This window comes from Setaria italica, chromosome II, assembly GCF_000263155.2.
Source record: "Setaria italica strain Yugu1 chromosome II, Setaria_italica_v2.0, whole genome shotgun sequence".
Taxonomy (NCBI): Eukaryota; Viridiplantae; Streptophyta; class Magnoliopsida; order Poales; family Poaceae; genus Setaria; species Setaria italica.
In genome coordinates, this window is record NC_028451.1 from 22,666,537 (window position 1) to 22,690,946 (window position 24,410).

At 48.4% G+C, this 24,410-nt stretch overlaps 2 protein-coding genes across 2 annotated transcripts; both read right to left on the bottom strand.

Annotated features, from left to right (window-relative positions):
- Positions 1-1,163: 1,163 nt before the first annotated feature.
- LOC101782353 lies at positions 1,164-1,667 on the bottom strand. Its single transcript, XM_004956347.1, has 2 exons — positions 1,478-1,667; positions 1,164-1,387 (listed from the first exon to the last, which is right to left on the bottom strand). The coding sequence occupies exons 1-2, from the start codon at positions 1,665-1,667 to the stop codon at positions 1,164-1,166; spliced, it is 414 nt and encodes a 137-aa protein (XP_004956404.1).
- A 17,132-nt stretch (positions 1,668-18,799) lies between these two features.
- Positions 18,800-20,085, bottom strand: LOC101782756 (ethylene-responsive transcription factor ERF105). Its single transcript, XM_004956348.2, has one exon. The coding sequence runs from the start codon at positions 19,986-19,988 to the stop codon at positions 18,993-18,995; it is 996 nt and encodes a 331-aa protein (XP_004956405.1). The 5' UTR covers positions 19,989-20,085; the 3' UTR covers positions 18,800-18,992.
- Between the last annotated feature and the right edge of the window lie 4,325 nt (positions 20,086-24,410).

The following is a 24,410-nucleotide window of genomic DNA, read 5'->3' on the forward strand; positions in this document are numbered from 1 at the left end:
CAACGAAGCTTTGAGTTAAGAAAACCTGGGACGGATCGAGATCGTGTCCGGTGTCCCCAGCTTCACATTCATCCCGTATTCGAGCTGCCTGTCATGCCAGTATGTAACTTTGGTACGATCCTCGCCAACAGAAAGAAAGCACGCAACCGGGCGGCCGGCCTGGTCAACACGTACGTATACGTCGCCCAAAACGGCCGGATTGGCCTTGACCTGAGCCGCTTCAACTCGGCCGGACGGATCGCTGCGCCACGCCAGTTTCGGGCACGGCTCGGCCGTCCTTGGACGGATTCACGGCTCGCAACCCGTGATCTCCGCACAAAAGCAACAGGCAACCCTTTGATTCAGAATTTTTTATTATTTTTAAACTTTTTTTAAGATATTTTTAAAAATAACCCCTCCACACCGCTGCCACGATGGCGCGGCTGGCCAAGCCGCGCTGATTAGGCGTGGCGCTGCCCTGGCGCGACAGCGCCTACGCTTCACAGGCGCGCCTACGCTTCGCAGGCTATCCGGTTAAGCGCTGCGCGGCACGGGCCGGGGCCCGGGCCCGCTGAAATTCTGATGCGGCTTCGAGCCGGCCCGCCTTACCAGACGCGGGCAGCCGGGCTTGCACGATTCAAGGGCACGTACAGCTAGCTGTGTTTCTACAATGCAGCCGTGCTGCTCGCAGGTACACCGTCACACCGAGCCCCTTTTTTTGTCCCAGAAGAACTGAACAAGTCATCTCTTACTGTTTCACCAAATATATCTTACCCATGTCTTCAGCAAGTGCCCATAGACATGGATTATGGAAATCGCGAAGTCGTTTACTGATTGCCTCTTGATCATTTCCTCTTTTTACGAAAAAGGAAGCCAGTTAAATGAATGGAGAAGTAGCTTTAAATTTACGAACTTGCTCGTAAGTTCACTGGGAGAAGCTATACCCTCCTGCGTAACAACGACAACCTTACGATCAAGCCTTATCTATTATCTTGTTAATACAATAGTGTTAAAAAAATCATCACGTTCGCCGAGGGTCTAGAAATTTTCACGTTAATCTATACTTATCTATAATAGATAAGTGCGGACCGCTTCTACTTTTTTTAGTTTGGTCCAATTTAATCTCATTGACAAGTGATCAATTATGATAAATATAGTCAACTCAAAAGGACCGGTTGATACCTCTAGATGAAGCCGTATCCATGGCTGCCCATGACAAGCAGGTCGGCGCCCACCTTATCGGCGGCGTCGCAGATGACGTCCCGCGGGTCCCCGCCCTCCACCAGCGTCTCAACCGCCAAGTGCGGGTGCTCGGCGCAGAGGCGCTTGGCCTTGTCGACGGCCGCCGCCGAGACGTCGGCGGCGTGCCTCTCAACGCTCGCCAGCACGTCCGAGGTCATGATGTACCCTGCGTGCAGCACAGCGCGTCGCAACTTGTTATGGTGAGCTTGGAAAAAACAACGCGCGCGCAACCTACCAACTGATGCGGTAGCGATACCTGCGCTGTCCATGGCAGCGTAGACGGGGCGCGGGCGGCGCGCGTGCACGAGGACGAGCGTGTCGCCGCCCGCTGGGGAGACGACGTTGGCGAGGCACCAGGTGAGTGCGTGCACGCTCTCCTCGCCCTCGTCCACGGCCACCAGGATGCGGCGCCCGGCTTCAGTGGTGGGGGGAGCGGCGGATGCCATGCTGGAGAACCAAGCACGAGGATCGCTGGACGAATAACAGTTGGAGGGGAGCGGAGCGGGTCGCACAAGAATTGGATGCTGCTATCGATGACGATGACGATGAGAAGGGGCTGAGATTAATTATTTTCTCTATGTGTTGGAATTAATAGGTCAATTTTCCTCACTGGAAAGGAAGGACACTCACGAGCCAGAACATTTGTCATAAATCTTAATAAAAGAACATGCGATGTATGCTTTCTTTCCTTCTCATCCCATTTGCATCTTAGATGTTTTTCATTCTAAACACAATCGGAATCGACAGTACCACTAATGGCTATTCATATTCAGTAAGGAATGCAGACCGGGCGGCACGTAACTCAGATCGTCGCAATAATGTTGTTTCATGGATATCTGGATTGTGTACGTAGCAATCGTATTTCGTGGAAATGTTTCCGTGTACTGATGATGACGATGAGAAGAAAAAAAATGGTATAGCACCATGAAACATGAGTAGGGGAGAGATGAAACATGAGTAGGGGAGAGGGTAAAGATCCATAGCAACGTACATGTACTTCTGCTAGTAAGAAAAAATTAAAGAATGTACACCATTAGATTTTATGAAGATCTAACGGTCAAAATTAATTTAAAAAATCATATCGTATACGACACATAAATAAAAAATAAAAAAATATTATCTACGAGATATGATACTGGATGGTTTTAAACTTTACATGGACTCTACATGCTACATTGATTGGTCGATCGGTCATCGGGCGAAGGCTGGGGATCGCGGTAGATTTCTGGACTGGTCACGGCACGCCGGCGCAGCCGCACGCACGGACGAGGCCATGCCACGCGATAGATAGGCGATGTGAGTCGTGTCACCGGCCGGGTTGCTAGCGCGGCTCTGGCAGGAAAAGGCGAACGGCGAGCGTCCGATGTAGAAAGGCGAACGACAAAGCACGAACGGGATAGTCTACTGTCCACCCATGAAGCGAGCACAGAGACCATAGAACACGTACAGCAAATTAAACGAACGAAAACAGCTTCGACTACACGGATCCACTACATGTTACAACAATACAGTACTGTCGCTAGCTTATCCCCGTGTTAAAATATCTTGCATTGCCCTATTATATTGCTAGATATTAATAGATCATATATCAACTAGAGAAGAGTCGGAGCAATAAAAAAAATTAAATTTTTTGTTTGTTTTTTGTACGTATCGCATCCTTGCATGATTGAGGTGTTCCAATCCATTCTTTTTTACTTCTACATATCAAACACCTTTTTCTTTTTTTAGAAAAAAACAAAAATAAACCAACCGCAAACATTTTTTCTTATTTCTCTAGTTTCTCTTGCATTGTCCTTAAGTATAATCTATTATTATCTCAATACCATAGCGTCACCATGTTCATCAAGAGGGCTAAGAAATTATCATATTAATGAAAAAAGAATATATGAATAATTGAATTTTATGATTGTAGTGCGTAGTAGAGAACCCAACCTCCTGACAGAATTTAGTCGGCAGCTAGAGAGAGAAGTACGAAGAGAAAGGGAGGGAGTGAGAGAGAGAGAGAGAGACAGGGAGGGGGGAGAGGGAGGAAGTTGCACCATGAATGCTTGCTAACTTCATGCAACATTGAGAGCTAGAAGATGCAAGCCACTTCTTTGCAAGTAAGTAAATCCATGGTGTATGTGAAAGATTCTAGAGAGAGGTAGTAAGAGGGAGGGGGGAGAGAGAGCTGCATATTCAATCAACTTTATTGGCTACTGCCGACCTCCATGGCTGATGGCGAGTAGGGCTAGCAATCGGAGCCAGACTAATGGGTGAAAATTTGTACCTGCCCAGTGGTCATCTATACTCCAAAATCCAACAATCGTAGTTGTTGCTGATGGCCAGAACAAGGCGATAGTGGGAGACATAGAGAACATCACGTGGATGGAGTAGCTATTGGATCCCGCAGCAGAGCAATATCTAGTACGTAAGTCTAGTACATGATGTGGCAACTTGAGGGTAGCGGCAGCCACAAGGTGGCCATTCAAAGGTTGGAGAGGGACGTGGAGGATAAAGGGAGTGAGACAACCAACTTATGCAATGGAGTATCAGGCATTGTTGTGTACAAGAGGGTTAAGATGTGGCAGTCGATGGTGTCGTGGATATGAGATGCCATAAAGAGGAGGTGTGCAACCACATCCACGTGTATGGATGCCAAGATGAGACAAATGAACATATTCATAGATAGGTACCTGAATTTGGCAGCAAGAAGCAGGTTGAAAGTGTCAAACTTGTGGCTTTCATCGAATTGCCTTAACACTACCTAAAAAAGTTTATCGGGCCAATTGAAACGTCATTTACAGGGGCGGGTGCACGGCTTGCTTCTTCGTAGCTAAAAATAGCTGTTTGAAGGAGTGGAGCACGACATTTACAAGGACGGTTGCACGGCCCGTTCTGCTTTTTGCAGCTTATTTGCGGAAGCAGATCGTCGACCGTCCCTGCTAAAGCTATTTTCAGGGCGGCTCACTCCACGGCCTGGCCATGCACATGGTTCTCCACGGGCAGGCCAAAAGCTATAGCAACCTCTCCTTTTTAAGGAGCGGGTGAACTTATTTGCATCCATTTATTTTGAAATAATACATCCAAATATTGGTGTTGGCGCTAGAAATCGGTCAACCGAATCCCAGCGACCGACACACGACCCGGGAGAATCTGCTTAACTCCTGTTCGGGTGAATGCCCTGGTGCGGTTCGCGCGGCGTGCCAGCCAATCTGACCTGTTGATTGGCAAGGAAGAATACGTGTCAGATTCGGTAACCGCGATCGGCTAAGTTTCCGATCGAGATAGCTTATCGGCAGATTGGCCGATTTACTGTAGTGATGAAATCGGCTATAAGACAGCACGATCCCTGTAGCCTCGTATTCAGATAAATACTAAAGCAATCGGTACAAAGCTTATGAAAACAGTACCAGGAAAAGATCTAATCGGCAACGCACGGATCTAACAACAGAAAGTAATGAAAGCCGATACTACCGATTCCTAGCAGGATAACTGGTGATAAAAGCTAGAAAAACAGGTAAAAACCTATGAATCTAGTTGATATCGATAACTGGTGAATAACTCTAAACGAAACAACAGCGATGCGCCGGAAGTTAAAGCTTAGACATTACTCGATAAACGGAACTTACAGAAATCGGCCGGAGATCAAGATGATGCAGCCCTGCCAATTCGCACGAACTCGTGAGAAAGAAAAATGATGGCGAAGTCGCCTGCTCGAAAAGTAAGTATGAAGAATAAAGTAACTTGTTGTATTGATTGCTTGTTGTCTTTTACGGATTTACAAAGGTGGCTATTTATAGCCCCGTACAAATAATCTTCTTAACCGACTAGGACTCTATCTCTAATTCAAACAGAAAACAAATATCTACAAGCACAATCCGTGCTAAACTAATTACCCCACGCTTCGTGGGCTGAACTCCACCTTATCTTTCCACCTTCCCAAGCCCATACAGGCCCACTTTAGTCCACCTTCCTGCTCGGCCGATTTCTCGTCGGCAAAGGGCTGCCGATTGGGAATCCGACGTATCCACTCTGAAGTGAAGTAAAAGCCGCTTGACCGATTCCGCACTGTAGCCCTTTTTGACGCCGATTCTTCTGATGACGAAATCCGGCGTCAACACATGCCCCCCAGTTTCGGAGTAAAACATAATCCTTTACTTCGAAATTCTTTACAACCTCTCCTCTGAAACGGCCGTAGTGAAAATGTCCTTCCGTTTCGCGGTCTCCCGGCTGATCATTGCAATTTTTTGAAACGGGCGCCCACGACGGCCACTACCCCGAAAACTCGACGCGCCGGCGCGGTGAAAATTCCATTTTTACCCTTCTTTCAGGCACCCTATAAATATCATTTCACCGCAACTCATCTTCAAGCTCACATCTCTTCTCCAGCGCGCGCACCTCCTTCTTTCTTCAATCTTGCCATCGAAGTCTTCCAGTTTCAGCTCTAATCACTTCACCCCCTTCCCCTTCAATGGCGACTCCTTCTGGTAACTCCCCAGCACGCGATGCCGAAGGAACAATTCCTTCGGTGGAGGTAGCGACGGTTGTCACTTCTTCAACAGACGCAAGGGCTTCATCAGAAATCCCGATGGCGGTTCCCTTTACAGCCCCATCATCTGCGCCAACGTCGGCGGCTACGCCGATTACTCAGAACTTCATCCCGGAGGTAAATACCGAACCTTCTCCTTATCGGCAATATTTTTTAGATCTACTCCTTATATTCCTATGCCCTCTTTTCCTTTTTTAGGCGGTTAGAGATAGAATTACCATTCACCTCACGGATAGTCCCGGCCTTGTTTGTCTTGGTCCCATGGGAAACCCAGATCCATCGATTCTTATAGATTCGGAAACTGACCGGATACCTTTCAAACGGTCCGATATGAACTTGAATCAATGGGCAAGTACTTTTAGATCCTGGCCGAATGAAACCCCTGGTTGGAGAGAATGGTACCAACGGATGGCCGCATCAAGGAGCGTTTCATGGGATGAGCTCAAAATCGGCCAATGCATCAACCTTTCTCTGTCGCAAATGGAGAAAAATGAGCCGCTAGTGATGGCAGCTTCCTATTTCTGGTCTGATGCTCTTAATGCATTTTTATTTGGTCATGGTCCTATGACCCCCACCCTAGCCGATGTAGTCCTCTTGACTGGCTTAGATGTATCCTCCCCTGACACGCCTTATCAACTTCTGAACGTTCCGTCACATCGGCTGGACACAAGAGGAATCGGCGGCTGGAAGGGCTTTCTTAGTGATAACAAGAAGACCGGTACTGTTGATAACAGGGAACACACCGCTTTCCTGTTAATGTGGCTCGAAAAACACTTCTTCTGTGGAAGAGCCGCCGGCCCAACAACCAACACCCAACCTTTAGCCGAGGCACTGTCCAAAGGAAGCCGCATTCCTCTCGGGAAACATCTTCTGGGTGCCGTGTACCACATGCTCCACCAAATCGGCACAAAACTCTCCAAAGGGGAACCAATCGGCAACCCAGGTGGTCCTTGGTGGTTTGTCAATTTATGGTTGAACCTCTATATGAGCAAGATCACTCGGCAGCCAGTGGACCGTATGTCATTTCCCAATATTGAATCGGCAGAAGACCCTACCGAGCGTCGCCGATGTATGTCTTATGGCGAGGCAGCGTCAGCTTTCCCAGGTTGTGCATATTCTGCTACAAAAGTAGCCGAATACTTTCGGTGCTTTTACAACGGATTCAATGAGGACGCCACTATCTGGTTCCCATATCAGCGAGACACCCCAGTTTTTGAGCTCCCCTTCTGCTTCGACTCGACTTCCGGCCGATTTGATGAAGGTCTTTATGAAGAATTGATCAAACCAGGAATCTTACCGGCCAACTTCTTTTCGGGGAAAAATGCCCCCACATATGAGTTCTACAACCCGTCTACTGCTGCTCGGCAATTCGGCATGGGTCAACTGCCGATACGGGTGTATTTCGCTGGCCAAATCAAGTTCAGAGAAGAGCTCAAATCTGGCGTGGACTATTGTCGGCTGCGAGACCGAATTCCAGATTCTAGTACGATCAACTTGAATGAATGGCTATTATATCCATTTGCAACCCAGCCTTTCAAGCTTTGGTGGGCCGAATGGAAGCAATTCTTATTCTGCAATTCATCATCGGCGTACTGCAACCTTCTGGATCCATCCAATATTGACCCCAACGCCGAGGTACTTCTGATTACTGATTGTACTCTTTTTACCATAATTGAGCACCTAATGATTTCATTTTTCCTTTAGGCTGGGAATCAAGCCCCTCCTACGCACAGCCGCAGTGGCCGGCTAATAGAAAGTTATCCGTACACCACTTACCCTCTCATCGGCTATGATGCTCCATCGGTCGATATGATTGCTGGCCGATCGAAGAGAGTTCAGAAGAAGGTCGTCAAGAAGACCAGTCGCCGAGTTCGGGCTCGTACGGAATCGGTAGACCCTCCTGTCCCCGCATCGGCAGGAATCTTGACTGCACCGCCCCCGGCCACGCAAAGTACTGATACTCAAGCCATTACACAAGCCGGAGCAGCTGCCGCCTCACTATTGCTGGAAGCTTTACAAGTGAGTTCAAGCTTTATCACTTCCGATTTGTCAACTCGGTATTAACTCTTGTTAACTTTTTGTGCTTCTTAGGGCTCTTCTATGGAAATACCACAGTCAGCAACAACTCGACCGGAGGCCAACACGCCCCTGCCTTCATCCGTTGAGGTACAGTACTTGTCTTATGGACTTCCTTCGGGTATTTGCATAACATATTTAACCGATCCTTTGACGCAGACCATCGGCACATCAAGCGTTTCTCGACAACCGATTCCTTCCCAGGGAGCCGGTCCGAGCACCGTGCCGATTGTCGTAGAGTCTTCTTCATCGGATGAACCCATGACTCAGGTCACTGAACAGGGTACAACGGCTCTGCAAGCGCAGCACGAGGAAATCCGTTTTAAGATGGTGAGTTTTTGAACCAGCTTTACCAGCCGATTTACTCTGCCCCCCTGCCGATTTACCTTTTTTTCTTTATTCTTTTCAGGAGCAGGACTCTCCCAACAACAGTCTCTTCTCTTTCGCGGTCGCTCTCTCTGATGATGAGGAGACTTCTTCTCGCCAAGTCGCCTTAAGCTCCGTCCCTGATGACGTCCGGGCTAAGCTTACCCATATCCGATCCCTCCTTCAAGGGGATATCGGCCGATTGGTAGAAGATGCTTCGCCGATTCGGCAGCTTTTTAGTGACGTCAGCGGGCGCGTACCAGAGGAAGCGGAAGAGGCGTTGGCACCGGCGGCTTTTATTGAGTCTATGAGGATCCCCGTTTTTAGAGCCCTTCGTCATATGGCCGATCGCGCGAAATTGGCCAAGATCCGTGAAGATGAGAATGCTTTCAAGCACCAGGCTCAAGAAGCGAATCGGCGGATCCATGTCTTGGAAGATTCACGGCCGGCGATCATTAGTGAAATAGATCGCCTCAAACGACGGAGGGCGGACCTTGCCAAAGAGATGGAACGAGTGACCAAGGCCATCAGCGCCGAAGAGAGCAGACTTCAGGAGTTACCTTCGGCTATTGCCGATTTGACACGGGAGAGGCAGCGTTTTGCTCAGGAGGCTCTAAGACTCCACCGCACCGCATCGGAAGTCCCTGGATCGGCCGAAGAAGACCAACGGGTTCTTGACTCCGCCGATCAGATCCGGCGTCGGGCCATCACGGCTATCGATACCCTTTTGGGTAATCTGTAAAACACTGACCGTTGTGTACGAACATTTACTGCCGTCTTTGACCGACCTTTCGTGATGCCTTCCACCCATTTGGTGAAATAATCGGTGGCGACCAGAATAAATTTGTGCCCCTTGCTTGATGGCGGGTAAATTTGGCCGATAAGGTCTATTCCCCACCCTCTGAACGGCCATGGTTTGATGATGGGATTCATGGCCGATGCCGGTGCACGCTGGACATCTCCAAACTTTTGACACTCCTGACAACCCTTATAATATTTGAAACAATCTTCCAGGATCGTAGGCCAATAGTACCCATTGTTTCTGATCATCCACTTCATCTTATGCGCTGATTGATGAGCCCCACACACCCCTTCATGGATTTCTCCCATTAGAGTCTTGGCTTCTTCTGTCCCAAGGCATTTAAGAAGAACACCATCGATCGTTCGGTAGAACAGATCATCTTCGAGCAACACGTACTTGGTAGCATGAAAGCGCACTCGTCGCTCCACTTTTTTGGACGGATCTTTTAAGTAATCGGCAATTTCCTTACGCCAATCGTCAGCTGCAAGTTCCAAGGCCATGGCGCCCGGAATCGGCCGATACCCAGATGCGTGTTGAGCGAGTTCGTTTGCTTCCTCGTTGTGATCTCTTGGGACGTGCTCGATTACTGCCGATCTGAATTCTTTCAAAAGCTGTAAGCAATCTTCGTGATGGATTCGCAATATGTCGTCTTTGCACTCAGCTCTTCCGGTTAGTTGATCCACAATTAGCATCGAATCTCCGAAGACCTCGACAGAATCGGCCTTGACTTCTCTCAATAATCGTAAGCCTTTTAATACAGCTCTGTATTCTGCTTGATTGTTTGTGGCGGCGGTTTCTATCGGCAGAGAAAAATCATATCTTGCCCCCCGAGGCGATATGAGGACGATGCCGATTCCCGATCCGGCTCCGCATGATGACCCATCGAAAAACAGCTGCCAAGGCGCTGGTTCCACGAAGGCGATCTCTGGCCCACAGTGCTGGGCAACGAAATCGGCCATGACTTGACCCTTGACGGCTTTTGCCGATTCGTATCGTAGGTCAAACTCTGATAAAGCCAAAATCCATTTGCCGATTCTCCCTTTCAATATCGGCAGTGACAGCATGTATTTCACTACATCATCTTTGCATACGACTATACATTCTGCCGACAGTAGATAGTGTCTGAGTTTGGTGCACGAGAAGTAAAGACACAAACACAAACGCTCTACTGGAGGATATCTTGTTTCGGCATCCAGGAGTCTTCTACTAACGTAATAGATTACCCGTTCTTTGCCTTCAAACTCTTGGACTAGAGCCGACCCAATAGCTTTGTCATCGGCTGATAAATATAGTTTAAACGGCTTACCCGTTTGAGGAGGAACCAGGACTGGGGGTGAGACCAGGTATCGCTTGATGTCTTCTAACGCCTTGCGTTGTTCTTCTCCCCATATAAATTCCTGGTCTGGCTTCAACTTCAGAAGTGGTGTGAACGCCTGAATCCGTCCAGATAGATTAGATATAAATCTTCTGATGAAGTTTACCTTGCCGATTAGAGACTGTAGCTCAGTTTTGTTTTGTGGGGCGACGACTTTGTTGATAGCCGCTATGGTCTTCTGATTGACTTCAATGCCTCGTTCGTGCACCATGAATCCTAAGAACTGTCCGGCGGAGACGCCGAAAGCGCATTTGTTGGGATTCATCTTAAGACCATGTTTTTTGGTGCACTCTAGGACCCTTCGCAAATCGGCTAGGTGTTCCTCGTGGCTTTTGGACTTGACCACAACGTCGTCGATGTAGATCTCCACCAGGAGGCCGATGAGTTTGTGAAAAATATAGTTCATGGCCCTCTGATATGTAGCACCAGCATTTTTCAAACCGAAAGTCATCACCACCCACTCGAATAGACCAAGATGGCCTGGACATCTGAAAGCCGTTTTGGGTATATCCTCTTCGGCCATAAGTATTTGATTGTATCCGGCGTTCCCATCCATGAAGCTAATAATTTTGTGCCCTGCGGCAGCGTCGATCAGTACATCGGCCGTAGGCATGGGGTAGCCATCCATCGGTGTGGCCTGATTAAGATTTCTGAAATCGACGCAAACGCGCAACTTCCCGTTTTTCTTATACACCGGTACGATATTAGAAATCCACTCGGCGTAACGACATTGCCGAATAAATTTTGCTTCAATTAACCGAGTTATTTCGGCTTTTATGTCCGGTAAAATTTTAGGATTGCATCGTCGTGCGGGTTGTTGGTACGGCCGATACCCTGGTTTTATGGGTAGCCGATGTTCAACAATAGATCGATCTAATCCGGGCATCTCGTGATACTCCCACGCAAAACAATCCTTGAATTCTCTTAATAAATTTGTCAATTTACACTTGTACTCTGGATCTAAATTTGCACTAATGAAAGTCGGCCTTGGTTTGGTTCCGTCACCTAAATCTACCATCTCTAATGAATCGGCCGACGTGAACCCGTGTCCCAGCTTCCCGTCTTATCTGGCGAACTGATCCATTTATTGCGCTTCTTCGGAGCCGACTGCTCGGATCGGCTGTAGGCCAAAATCGGTGACCTTCAGGAAATCGGTTTCCCACACCCTACCTGATATGCACCTGACAGTTTCGCAGCTCCACTGTTGTGCGTCGGCTGCTGCGATGCTGTACGCGGAGTCGGCTTTGACCACTTCGATGTTATCGCCGATCCATTGTACAAGGCATTGATGCATAGTTGATGGGATGCAGCAGTTTGCGTGTATCCAGTCTCGTCCAAGAAGCATATTATAGGACCCTTTGCCATTAATGACGAAAAACGTGGTAGGAAGGGTCTTACTGCCGATGGTGAGGTCGACGCAGAGGGCACCGCGAGCGTTTGACACCTTACCTTCGAAGTCCTTGAGCATCATGTCCGTCCTGGTTAGGTCGTCGTCGCTCTTTCCCAGTTTTCGGAGTGTGGCATATGGCATGATGTTGACGGCAGCTCCCCCGTCGACCATTAATTTAGTGAGGGGGCGACCGTCAACATGCCCTTTAAGGAACAACGCCTTCATATGTTGTCGTTCGTCGTCTTCGGGTTTTTCGAACGTAGCCATCATTGGTTCTAAAGCCAACCGCGCTGTTTGTTCCTCTATTGCCGATACATTCTGTTGATCGGCAGGGGTCATAAACTCCATCGGTAATATGAAAACCATACCGATTTCAGCTGCCGATTCGTCGCCCGCCGACTCATCGTTCCCTTTGTCGTTTCTTTTGGGGCGCCAGACCCGAGGCCTTTCTTGCTTTTTGTCCATCGTGCCCTCTTCTTCTTGCTGCTCCCATTGGCGGAGGCGTTGGACTCTCCGTTTTTGTGATTTGGTTAAACCGTCGGGGCACCATCTGGGGTTTATTGGCCTGCCTTCTTTCCCGGCGCGTTCCCATTCTGGTTCGCGTCCTAACGGGTTCTCGTCTGTTACCCGAGCATCGGCCATGTCTTCGAGCCGGCTGTGAACGCTGGCTTTGCTATTTGATTGACCGTGTTGATCGGTCTTCCCCCCTGCCTATTATAGCTTCTGCCTTCTGACCGATCGTATCGGTCACTTCTGCCCCCCAGCCGATCACGCATGGAAGGGCGCTGATCATCTGGGTTACGCCGATTCCTGCTGATCGGTTCTAGCCTTCCGTCTCTAGATCGGGACCTTGCGAACGGCCGATTGCTTCGATAGGGACCGTTGCACTCTGGGCAAGTATCGGCTGATGGAAGTCTGAGGTTATTTTCCCAACAATGGATGAAGAATGGGCATCTCCAATGTTCCTCATGCCGACACATTGCTTCCTCTCGGGACCTTGATCGTTCATGTTGGCGTTGGTATTTTTGGAGTAGGAACTGGGAAGTAATGCGTGGTCCTTCTGGCTCACCGTCATCGGCCTCCATCCGTCGCTTACCCTTGATGTCTTCAGACGTGACTTGATTCCTGGGGTCGACAGCGCCACTCCTTTTTGCCGATTCGGATGTCAGCACTTTTGTCTGGAGGGGGTTCTTACCCGTATCCACCATGTTAGTAGGAAAAGGATGCTGATCAATCTTCATTGGTTTGGCCGGTTTTGCCGGCACTTCAAACTTGAGTCTGCCCTGCTCAATGGCCGACTGTATTTGTTGTCTGAAGATTTTGCACTCATTGGTATCATGCGACGTGGCATTGTGCCACTTGCAATACTTCATCTCCTTCAACTGTTCGGCAGAGGGTATCGTGTGGTAAGGCGAGAGCTTAATCTGTCCTTCCAGGAGTAGAAGGTCAAATATTTTGTCAGCTTTAGTAGTATCGAAACCGAATGCTTCCAGCTCCTTTTTGCCAAATGGGCATGATATTGGGTTCTTTCCCTTAATCCACTCTGCAAGTCCGATTTCGGCGTCTTCTTCATCCTCTACTTCTTCCAGGAATGCTACTTTCTTCTGGAAATTCCTCCTTGGATCAAATGGACGCACCTCCTGCCCGGACAATCGGTGGACAATCTAGCTCAGGCTCTCGAACTCTTGTGAAGCATATTTCTCCTTAATGTGTGGTAGCAAACCTTGGAAAGCTATATCGGCCAGCTGTGCATCGGTTAGAGCCAGGGAGTAGCATTTGTTTCTGATTTCCCGAAACCTCTGTATGTATGAGGGTATCGGCTCATCACTTCGCTGCCGGAGGCTAGTCAAATCAGACAGCTTCATTTCATGAACTCCAGCATAGAAGTACTTGTGAAATTGTCTCTCTAGATCGGCCCATGTGATAATCGAGTTCGGTGGTAAAGTGGTGAACCACTGGAAAGCCGATCCAGACAAAGATGACGAGAACAACCGTACCCGCAGGGCATCTTGCGTAGCTGCTTCTCCGCATTGGATGATGAATCTATTCACATGTTCCACGGTAGAAGTATCATCCATTCCGGAAAATTTAGTGAAATCCGGAACTTTGTACCGATGGGGAAACGGCAACAAGTCGTACGTAGATGGGTATGGTGTCCTGTAGGTATAAGTTTGTACCTTCGGCTTCAGGCCGAATTGTTCTTGCATTACCTCCGCGATTTGCGCCGTCCAGTCCGGTTGTTGTTGGGGAATAATTGGTGGCGGAATCGGCACATGTTGATAAATCGGAGGTTGAATAAAAGGGGTTTGATGAAGAGGTGGTATCTGGGTATAAGCCGGCGGTGGAGTAAAGGACGGCTGCTTGTAGGCACCACTTGTTTCATCATATAGCATGAGCTCTGACGTCTTGTTGACCTCCGGAGCGATAGGCTGGTATGGTGGTATGATCGGCCGAGTGGCCGTTTGGGAGGGTGTCTGGAACGGAGGATTTCCTTGGCTGACCGATTGATTCAAACCGGTCGTGTTTAAGGGTGCCCCCCAGGGTAAAGGGATGACTGGAGGGAGTGGTGCAGTGGATGGCTGGATAGAGCCGTATCCCAAAGGAGTTGATGACGTAGAGGCACCAGATCCACCGACAGAGGATTGGATCGGCTGTGAAGCCTGATAAGCCTGATTGGGTGGAATCGGCTGAAAATACGTAGGCCCCCTATACCCCTGTGGTATGCCTCCGGCGAAGGAGTTGACAACGGCATTGTGCACCATGTTTGAAAGTACTTGGGATTGGTTGATGAAGGCGTGATGAAGAGATTGCTGAATCATATCGGACATTTTGTCCGAATCCTCAGAAATCGTGATCTGGCGGGGAGTAGAAAAAGGAGACTTTTTAATAGTTTCCCCGCTCCTGGAACGACTGAAGGATTTCAAGCAAGTTTTACGGACTTGCTCCAGATACTGATTCAGATCTTCTTTTTGGTCGTCCTTCAGATCTGCCTCCGTCACTTCGATGACGTTATCTTCGGTAACTTCAGCAGCTTTCGACATGACAGCGGTTGTAATGGTCCCACCGGGCGTGCCAAAAGTGTGTTGGCGCTAGAAATCGGTCAACCGAATCCCAGCGACCGACACACGACCCGGGAGAATCTGCTTAACTCCTGTTCGGGTGAATGCCCTGGTGCGGTTCGCGCGGCGTGCCAGCCAATCTGACCTGTTGATTGGCAAGGAAGAATACGTGTCAGATTCGGTAACCGCGATCGGCTAAGTTTCCGATCGAGATAGCTTATCGGCAAATTGGCCGATTTACTGTAGTGATGAAATCGGCTATAAGACAGCACGATCCCTGTAGCCTCGTATTCAGATAAATACTAAAGCAATCGGTACAAAGCTTATGAAAACAGTACCAGGAAAAGATCTAATCGGCAACGCACGGATCTAACAACAGAAAGTAATGAAAGCCGATACTACCGATTCCTAGCAGGATAACTGGTGATAAAAGCTAGAAAAACAGGTAAAAACCTATGAATCTAGTTGATATCGATAACTGGTGAATAACTCTAAACGAAACAACAGCGATGCGCCGGAAGTTAAAGCTTAGACATTACTCGATAAACGGAACTTACAGAAATCGGCCGGAGATCAAGATGATGCAGCCCTGCCAATTCGCACGAACTCGTGAGAAAGAAAAATGATGGCGAAGTCGCCTGCTCGAAAAGTAAGTATGAAGAATAAAGTAACTTGTTGTATTGATTGCTTGTTGTCTTTTACGGATTTACAAAGGTGGCTATTTATAGCCCCGTACAAATAATCTTCTTAACCGACTAGGACTCTATCTCTAATTCAAACAGAAAACAAATATCTACAAGCACAATCCGTGCTAAACTAATTACCCCACGCTTCGTGGGCTGAACTCCACCTTATCTTTCCACCTTCCCAAGCCCATACAGGCCCACTTTAGTCCACCTTCCTGCTCGGCCGATTTCTCGTCGGCAAAGGGCTGCCGATTGGGAATCCGACGTATCCACTCTGAAGTGAAGTAAAAGCCGCTTGACCGATTCCGCACTGTAGCCCTTTTTGACGCCGATTCTTCTGATGACGAAATCCGGCGTCAACAATTGGTAAGCAAGCTTACTACCTGCACAAATAAAAATACTAAAAATATATTCCAGCAAAAATAAATATTTATATTGCTTCAATAAATAAAAAAAGTTTTCTATATCTTATATTTCCTTTTCTCCTGAGAGATATGCATTGAGAATATGACAATTAAAAAATATAGATGATACATTAATCTGCTATAGTGACACAATTAAACACAATTATTTATATCTATTTATTTATAAATAAAATACTAAAAAAATTGGCATAAAAATCTAGCTAACAGCGCTATTCGCACGAACCACCTGGTACCAACGCTTTCTGCCTGCTGTCTGTATCTACACGGAGTACGAAAATTACTGAGCAGTCCTCTAGTAACTGTCTTTCTTTACAAAGAGAGCTCAAGTTGATTGCATCTGAGGGCTACGTACATAGGGATATGCATACTCACTAGGCATGACCTGATGAATAGACATGCAGTGTTATGGAAAGATACTAAAGGTCACAATCTTGATGAAGAATACAGTGTCTGACACGTCACTTCAGTTGCGAGATACCGTAGTATATCTGACTCTGTTCTTGGGTAACAACGAGAAAATGGCTAAAGTAATCCCCGTCACCGCTAAGTTCCAACAGAGCGACAAGTACCTAGACGTTATACTTGCACGAATTTAAAACTGCAGCATAGCTTTGAACGTATATGCACCCTGCTCACCAGTCACCACCACTCAACATCAGGGTCTCCTTCCGAGCTCCATCAGACCGGCGTGCACAACAATGCCAGTTCCAGAGGATTGGGGACTCCCTCTGGGAGTGTACACCAGGCTATCCAGGAAAGTTACCAGCAAAGGCTTGCGTCTGTATCAGTTAGCTTGCTCCACCTAACGACCTCGACGCCATCGATGCGGGCACGGTGAAAGTGAAGGCGATTAGGCGATGGGTCGACCTCACTGTAACGAACTCGGACTCCAAGCTGACCCAGGAGATCAGGGTGTTGTTTTTTTATATTCAAAGGGACAAAAAATGAAACTTGCGGGATCGGAGCAGTACACGTTTGATTCGTTCGGTGGGTCTACCGGGAGTGTTTGTTCTACGCCCGGCTGGAGCAGCGGAGTTTGCAGGTCACGGTGGTTTGCTTGGTTCGTGCGGCACCAGCCAAACAGACGGCGAGCTCAAATCGCCCAGAAAACCAGCATGCACGATCCGGTCACGACATGCTCACCACTCATCGCCGCCTGAGAGACCGACGTAAACAAAGTCATCAAGCCTTAAGGGAAACGCAATGCGAAAGTCAGTGAGGCTGGAAGAAGCAGAAGCTGGATTGGACTTGGACGACCGTTTCAGGTGCCGGGAGACGCATCAGGGAGCACGAAACAGAGACTAAAGCTGCTGAACTTCAACGCCGGCCAGATTTGTCAGCGCGCGGTTCCGCGGTCTGCGTTTGGCTGACCGAACATCACAACGCAGCTCGATCGCAGAATGAAAGTTCCTACGCTGCGCCTACGCCCTGTGGGTTACGAGGCGCGATGGACCTTGCCGGACGGCACAAACAGTAGCGTCGCACCTGGGTTCTCCTACCATCTTTAATGCGCCCCACGGACCTTGCAAGTTGCAACCATGGCTGACGAAGATTGGTGTGAGTAACTGGATGAGGACCTCTCGAGTTGACAAGGAATTCTTAAGATGATGCTTCAGATGAAAGGTGTGAACACAGGTGCAATCAGCAGTACGTGCGCACGCACGAATGAGCCTGCACAGTAGTGCAAACAAGGGAACGGTGGAGGTTCTCATACATCAGCTGATTTGGGGGGCTGTGCGCGGTTCAGCGCTCAGAGTTTTCAGACATGGCACCGGACATGCAAACGGATAAGTTAGTGATGGACGGATAATGCATCAAGTCGATCAGCAGAGGCGACCAGAAAAAGGTCTACAAATTTAAAATATGTTCAGATTTACGACATTGCAAAGAGGCGTTAAGTGTAATACCACTTCGAGCCCATCGCTTATACAAATCTAAACGGCATTCGAATTTTCTCGTCGAGTTCCACACTAACTCTTCTACATTGAAGCATTTCTTTTCCACCCAATACTCATCACATCACCACCGGTCTAGCCACTGGCCAGAGCCCCGACCTTTCTTCCCCCCGGCTCACTCACCCACCACCCAAAACCTCAAACTCGGAATCTAATCCTAGCCAAGATGGGACTCGCTGGAGGTGGAGAAGACCTTTATCGGCACGGATCTTAGTTTAAACTAGGTGAAATAAAAAAAATGGTTGCAAAGAAAAAACACACTTGAAAGTGTTATAGATTTTCCAAATCTCAATGCTCGGCATCGTAGGGATGTTATGGATTAACACATAAGATATGGTTTCTTTTTTCTTATGAAATTATTTTCTTTTATTTATGGCATATTTTTCCTCCCAATACGTGAATACGTGATAGATGTATTCTTGGACCGTCTAATATTTGGCTAGGGATTTGGTTAGGCGGCCACGGTAAAACTACAACGCATCTTAACAATTAATAGATGGCATGGGCCACAACACGGACGAGGTTCCGATGCAGTAACTGATGCGTGGCGGAAGTATATGTGTAGTTACTGCATTAGATGCTCGTCGCTCCTCATGATTCCTACATATGTTAATGGGATATCAGAAAAGTGTAGCACACGGAGAATTTAGAATGGGTGCAAAGATGTGGGCGGGCGGGGGGAGGGGGGCTTAGGGCCCATCTCCCCCACAAACAATGATTTTTGTGCCCACTTGAGCCCTACTATGATTTTTGTAGATTAAAAAAATTAGAAGAAAGAAGAGGAAGAAGGGGAAAAAAAGGAGGAGGAGATGCACTCTAACTTCTATAGCAATCTCCGATAGCACGGTAGTATCCAATATTTTCTCACAACTTTTAACATTGTGCGAGGGGTGCGTAACAAATCGGTCCAAATTTCTTTTTTATATTATTCCAGTGAATTTACAAAGCGAGCTACTCCTACTTGGATGTGAACTGTATCTACTTATTTTCATCAAAAACTATTTCTACTTATAATTTGTGGTCTCACCCCTTGCAACTATGCGATTCCTATATCAACACGCGCACATGACGTCAATTTTCAGTGGCAGCACTACCAGTCTTGCCCGTTAATTAACGATGAGCTGCGGAAATCCCAACGTCGGGTGCGGTGACAGCGGCAAGAGCGGCGGCAGGCCTCCGAGCAACGCCTCCCAGTACTGCTCCCAGCTCCCGCTCGACGGCGTCACGGGGAGCCCCTGAACACCTGCGCCCGTCTCTGTCGTAGTCGACGTCACCGTCGATGAGGCGGTGGTCTCGCGCGTCGACATGGAAGACGGCGACGTGGACGACACCTCGAGCTTCACCGCCTTGTTCACCACCGCGACCACCTCGACGTCATCGTCGGTGTCCTCCGGCTGCTGCCGCTTCCGCTTGTTCGCCGTGGTGGCGGCCTGCTTCACCGGAGCGGGCGGTGAGGGCGGCGCCCAGAGGTCGGCGCCGCGGGTGCCGACCTCGTTGGGGAAGTTAAGGATAGCCTTGGCGCCGCGCATCCGGAACGCGGCGCGGTCGTAGGCGCGCGCGGCGTCGACGGGCGTGTCGTAGGTGCCGAGCCACACGCGCGAGCCCCGGCGCTTCGGGTCGCGGATCTCCGCCGCGTACTTGCCCCAGGGGCGCTGCCGCACGCCGCGGTACTTGCGGTAGTCCTCGACGGCCGCGGCAGGCGCCGCCGCGGACGCCGTTCCCGCCCACGCGTACGAGCTCGGGGGCACGGAGATGATCAGCGGCGGCCTGACGGGGGACGGCGGCTCGCTCCCGAACTTTATCATCACCGGTGGCGGCGGCTCCTGTGCCCGGAACGCCGCCTCGCCTACAGCAGGGGCAGCCGGAACTGAGCCCATGTACTCGTGCATCAGGTCTATGTACCCCGGATGCTGCTGCGGCGGCGGAAAGAACGACGACGACATAGGCTGGAGTTCCGGTTGAGGTTGCAGGACGGGGAAGGTGACGTCGTCGGAAACTACAGGGCTGGCCACGGGGGCGCCGCGGCCGTCGCCGCCGAGCAGGAGGTCGCGGATGAAGTCGAGAGCGAAACCGTCGGCGTCTCCGACGAAGTCCATATTCATCTGCCGAATTTGCACGTACAAAATGAGAAATGGCAGGACAACTCAAACTCTCAACGGCAGAGGTGTCTCGTGTCTATCTGCTTGTTGTATGTGCGCGCGTCAAGTAGCTACTCTGAGCACAAGACTACGGGGCTCGGGGCGTCGGAGCCAGTATTTATAGCAAAGAAAGCAGGGCAGGAAGCCGGGGCTTTTATTTCTCGCGGTGAATTTCTTTGACCGCTTTTGATTACTGGACTCACTCTACTCTCTTCTTACTTCATCATAAAAATAATAAAGTGATTATAGTTTTGTTTTAAGTCAAACTAACTAAAATTTGATCAAATTTATAAAAATATAAATATTTATAATACTTACTAATAGGTATGAGGTATCATTGTATTCTCATCGTAAAAATTTCCATGGTGTACTTAGATGGTGTCATAATAAATGCCGATCCATTTTCCTATGAATTTGGTTAAACTTAAATTGATTTGATTTTGTTTTGGGGACAGAATAAGTATATTGTAGTCTCATCTTAAACTTCATCTCATGCTTGCTGTTGATCGGATCACTTGGCTCTGGTGGGTGAACGCGCGCTAGCTATATCTAGTTAAGTGTTCCGTTTACTATACACCACCATGGTTTTTGAACATATGACGTGTATCCAATTTTCCCGAGTGGCATTCTGCGGCTTTAGATATTTGCACGGTTTCAGAATTTACTCCCTCCGTTCTAAATTGTAGGTCGTTTGATTTTTTTAGTTCATAGATATTATTATGCACCTAGACATACACTATATATCTAGATGCAACTAAAAAAATAAAACAACCTACAATTTGGAACGAATAGAGTACCATTGTGCTGGGTGACTTATTCACAGCTACTAGGACAGAAGTATTCATTAGATCAGTTGCTGTGAACATTACTTAGTTTCTAGTACACACCACGTTTATCTCAACGACGTAGGACCTGTTCGCTTCAGCCTATAAACCGGCTGAAAAGCTGAAACGGATGATTTGTTGTGAGAGGAAAACACTGTTCGGTAGCTGATAAGCCGGCTGAATAAGCTGAAGCGAACAGACCGGTACTCCTTGGTCGCAGTTTCTGGTACGTCGTGGTTTCTGGTACACCGCGTTTAACTTATTTACAGCAGAAGACGAAAGTTCAGAAAACCGTGATCCAGTTAGCGGCCTGTTGTTTAGCTACGAGCTTGGTCATGTAAGCTAGCCAGGGTATCTTCAAGACTCCAACAGCAACAGAGAAACGAGGAAGACAAATGAACAACAAAGTTTCGAGTTACTAAGACCTTGGACGGATCGAGAGAGAGGTCCCATGCATGTTCACATCCAAACCCATTGCCCATTGCGAATTGGGATCACATCGCTCGCCAACTTTGGTACGGTCCAAAATGTCCTAACGGAACAGAGCTGCATGTCAGCCGGCCAGGTCAACACGTCGCCCCGGCCAAACGGCCGGATTGACCTTGACCGTGCCCCGGCCACTTCTCGGCCGGCCGGCCGGATGCCCCGAGCCCGTGAGCGAACACGATCGTGTCCTGCGTGACTCTCCTGGACAAGGACCGCGTCCTAGCTCGGAGCCCGTGATCTCGCGCAAGAGTTAAAGAATTTTCAGTGCGCGCCCGGTTCGTGCCCGCGCGCAGGGTTGTTGCCGGCCTGGAGAACACTGCCAAAGCAAAGATATTTCGATCTCCAAGTCTAGCACCACGTGACTACATGGGGTTCTATATACGTAGAGCTTACGTACATTTGTACGTGTTCGCCTTTGAAGTAAGTTTGTTTCCACAATGCCGCTGCATTTGTATCGATAGCACTGATACTTTTGCTGCAGATCTAACGATGTGTCTCTTGGTATTTGATTTTGAGATGAAGTGAAATGGGTTGGCTCCATCTCACTCTTTTAGTTAGGTTTAACCTATATAGTGTTTGGTTAAGAAGGACGGGTCGAACATATCTCGTATTTGGTTGGAAGGGTTGAGAAGGATGGATTGGAGCATGTTTTTTATATCCGGTCATAAATATATGGATACCACTGATCCATAGGAGCATGTAAAGTCGTTTCACCGTGTGAACTTCTTTTACGGACTTGAGAACAACTTCAACCAGACAAAGCTACGTACTCCCTCCGTATAAGAAAAGGAAGTCGTTTTGGACAGCGACACGGTCTCCAAAGCATTACTTTGACTCCTTATTTTTATAAAAATATTTATCAAAAAATGATATATGTATATTTTTATGAAAGTATTTTTCAAGACAAATCTATTTATATGGCTTTCACATTTCCAAACTCAATAACTTAAAAATTATTCATGATTTATATTCCCAATGTTTGACCCAAACCTTGTTCAAAACGACTTTCTTTTCCTATACGGAGGGAGTATCCTATACGGAGGGAGTACATATACGTACCCTCTTGCGTCACAAAACGCCAATAACTTATACTATGATTAAGCAGCTTATCCATTGGTTACATTCCAAAAAAAAAGGGCCGTATCCATTGGTCACACTGATAGTACCAACGATCACTGTCTGTCATTTTCATTTTGGAGCAGTCTTCTAGCAACTGTCTTTCTTAATTTACTCCAAAAGTCCGTTACAGCATTTACCTGTCATGACTCATGAGAGCTACCTGGTTACAATCACAAGGCACGGGCTGAAAAGACAGGCGAAGAAGCATGAAGATTAGTTGTAATTACAGATAAGAACACAGCAGCAGCAACAGATCGGGTACAATTCTACGTACCCCGTCACAATCCTACGAGAAAAATACAGTATCAGTTCAGTTCGAGAGATACCCTAGTATACGTGATATCTCTCTAAAAAAAGATGTATACCCTGGTATATGTATATTTTACCCTGTTCTTGGGTAGTAACGAGTAGATGGATAGAGTACTTCACCGCCCCGCTAAGTTCCAACCAAGGGTCGGAAAACTACCAAGATGTTACACTTGCATATATATACTCGCATGAACCGCAGCGTTGCTTTGAACGTGTATATATGCATCGATCAATCACCTGTCACCACTCAACATCAGCATCATGGTGGTCTTCAGAGTTCGATCAGATGGACCGGTGAGCACAACAATGCAGGTTCATTCCAGAGCAGTGAGGGTGAGGGACTCTTAGACATGAGAGCGCAAGGTTATCCGAGAAACTCACCAACAAATTAAGATGCGTCTCCGTTAGCGACCTCGGTGCCATCGGCAGACGAAAGCGATCGTTGGACCTCTGGATCGGTCGAGCTCGCCGTAACGAACTCTGACTCGAGGCTGACCGACCGACCGACCTGTTCAAACGGAAACCCTAAGCTTTCAGGTTTTGTACACTCAGACAAAAGATATACAGCAGCAGCAGCATGCGTCTGATTCGTTCACTCAGTTTACACCGAGAGATGGAATTCGTTCTACGTCCGGGACACAGCTGTGGGCCGGTTCGCAGGTCACGGTGGTTTGCGTGGTGCGGCAACAGCCGACAGAGCCGCGAGCGTAAGCCCAAAACCGGCGATCGGTGATGACACGGTCACCGCCTGAGGTTACCGCATTCCTTAGCCGGATGGAACAGACGGTGCCCACTCTTGCGGCTCTCGCTGACAAAGACGGCGTGGGGATTGCCCGATCGAAGTAGGGACTGGATCGTCGCCTCATCCACACCGAGTCCCAAGTCCGCAAGAAAACGATGTGCATTTCGGATGACAAGTTTGAACAGGTGCAGCACTAGGAATGAGCCCGCGCGCTGTACTACAAACGATGGAAACGAACGGACGAGGTATCATACATCAGGTGATTTGGAGCATTTTGAGCAGTTCAGCGGCGAGAATATTCAGCCCCGTCCCCGTGTGACCGTGACACTCAACTGTCAACTCCTCGTACTGATAAGTCCCTGAGAGGCTGGGACGGGGACGGAATTGAATGCGTCAGGTGAACTTATGAGGTGCGCCGGAGAAACAAGTCTTGCGAAGCCTGAAAATATGTCCACACCACACTCAAGACTCAACGTGATCACAACTGGCTTCAGGTGCAACAGCCAAGCCCACAACCTCAGCGAGCGTCAGCGTGACACGGACTACGGCAGCCTGCAATTATCAGAATTCAGATTCTTTATTATTTTTTAGAAGAATTCAGATTCTTTGTTAGAAAAAAAAGAAAAATACAGCAGCCTGCCGTCGTCAGTCGTCAGTCCAAGACTGACTTCATCAGAGTCACGCTGAGGAGCGTGCGTGACACTAATTGCAGGCTCCTTCCGACATCTCACCCAAGCCAGTGTGACCGGTTGTTTTCTTCTTGACGGGCGGGTAAAATCTCATCGGAGTATGGGCGATGTGCCTCTCATAAATATGGCACACGGAAACGCACAGCCTTCCGAGCTGCCACGAGGATAAGTGTGCTAGTACCACAATCTGGTGCCAGCCATCGAATGGCTGGATCTC

Excerpts from the sequence above, each read along its gene's own strand:
- LOC101782756 (XM_004956348.2), bottom strand. The coding sequence starts at position 19,988 with ATGAATATGGACTTCGTCGGAGACGCCGACGGTTTCGCTCTCGACTTC.
- LOC101782353 (XM_004956347.1), bottom strand. The coding sequence starts at position 1,667 with ATGGCATCCGCCGCTCCCCCCACCACTGAAGCCGGGCGCCGCATCCTG. Across the intron at positions 1,388-1,477 it reads CGCTGCCATGGACAGCGCAG|GGTACATCATGACCTCGGAC; the intron begins GTATCGCTACCG and ends TGCTGCACGCAG.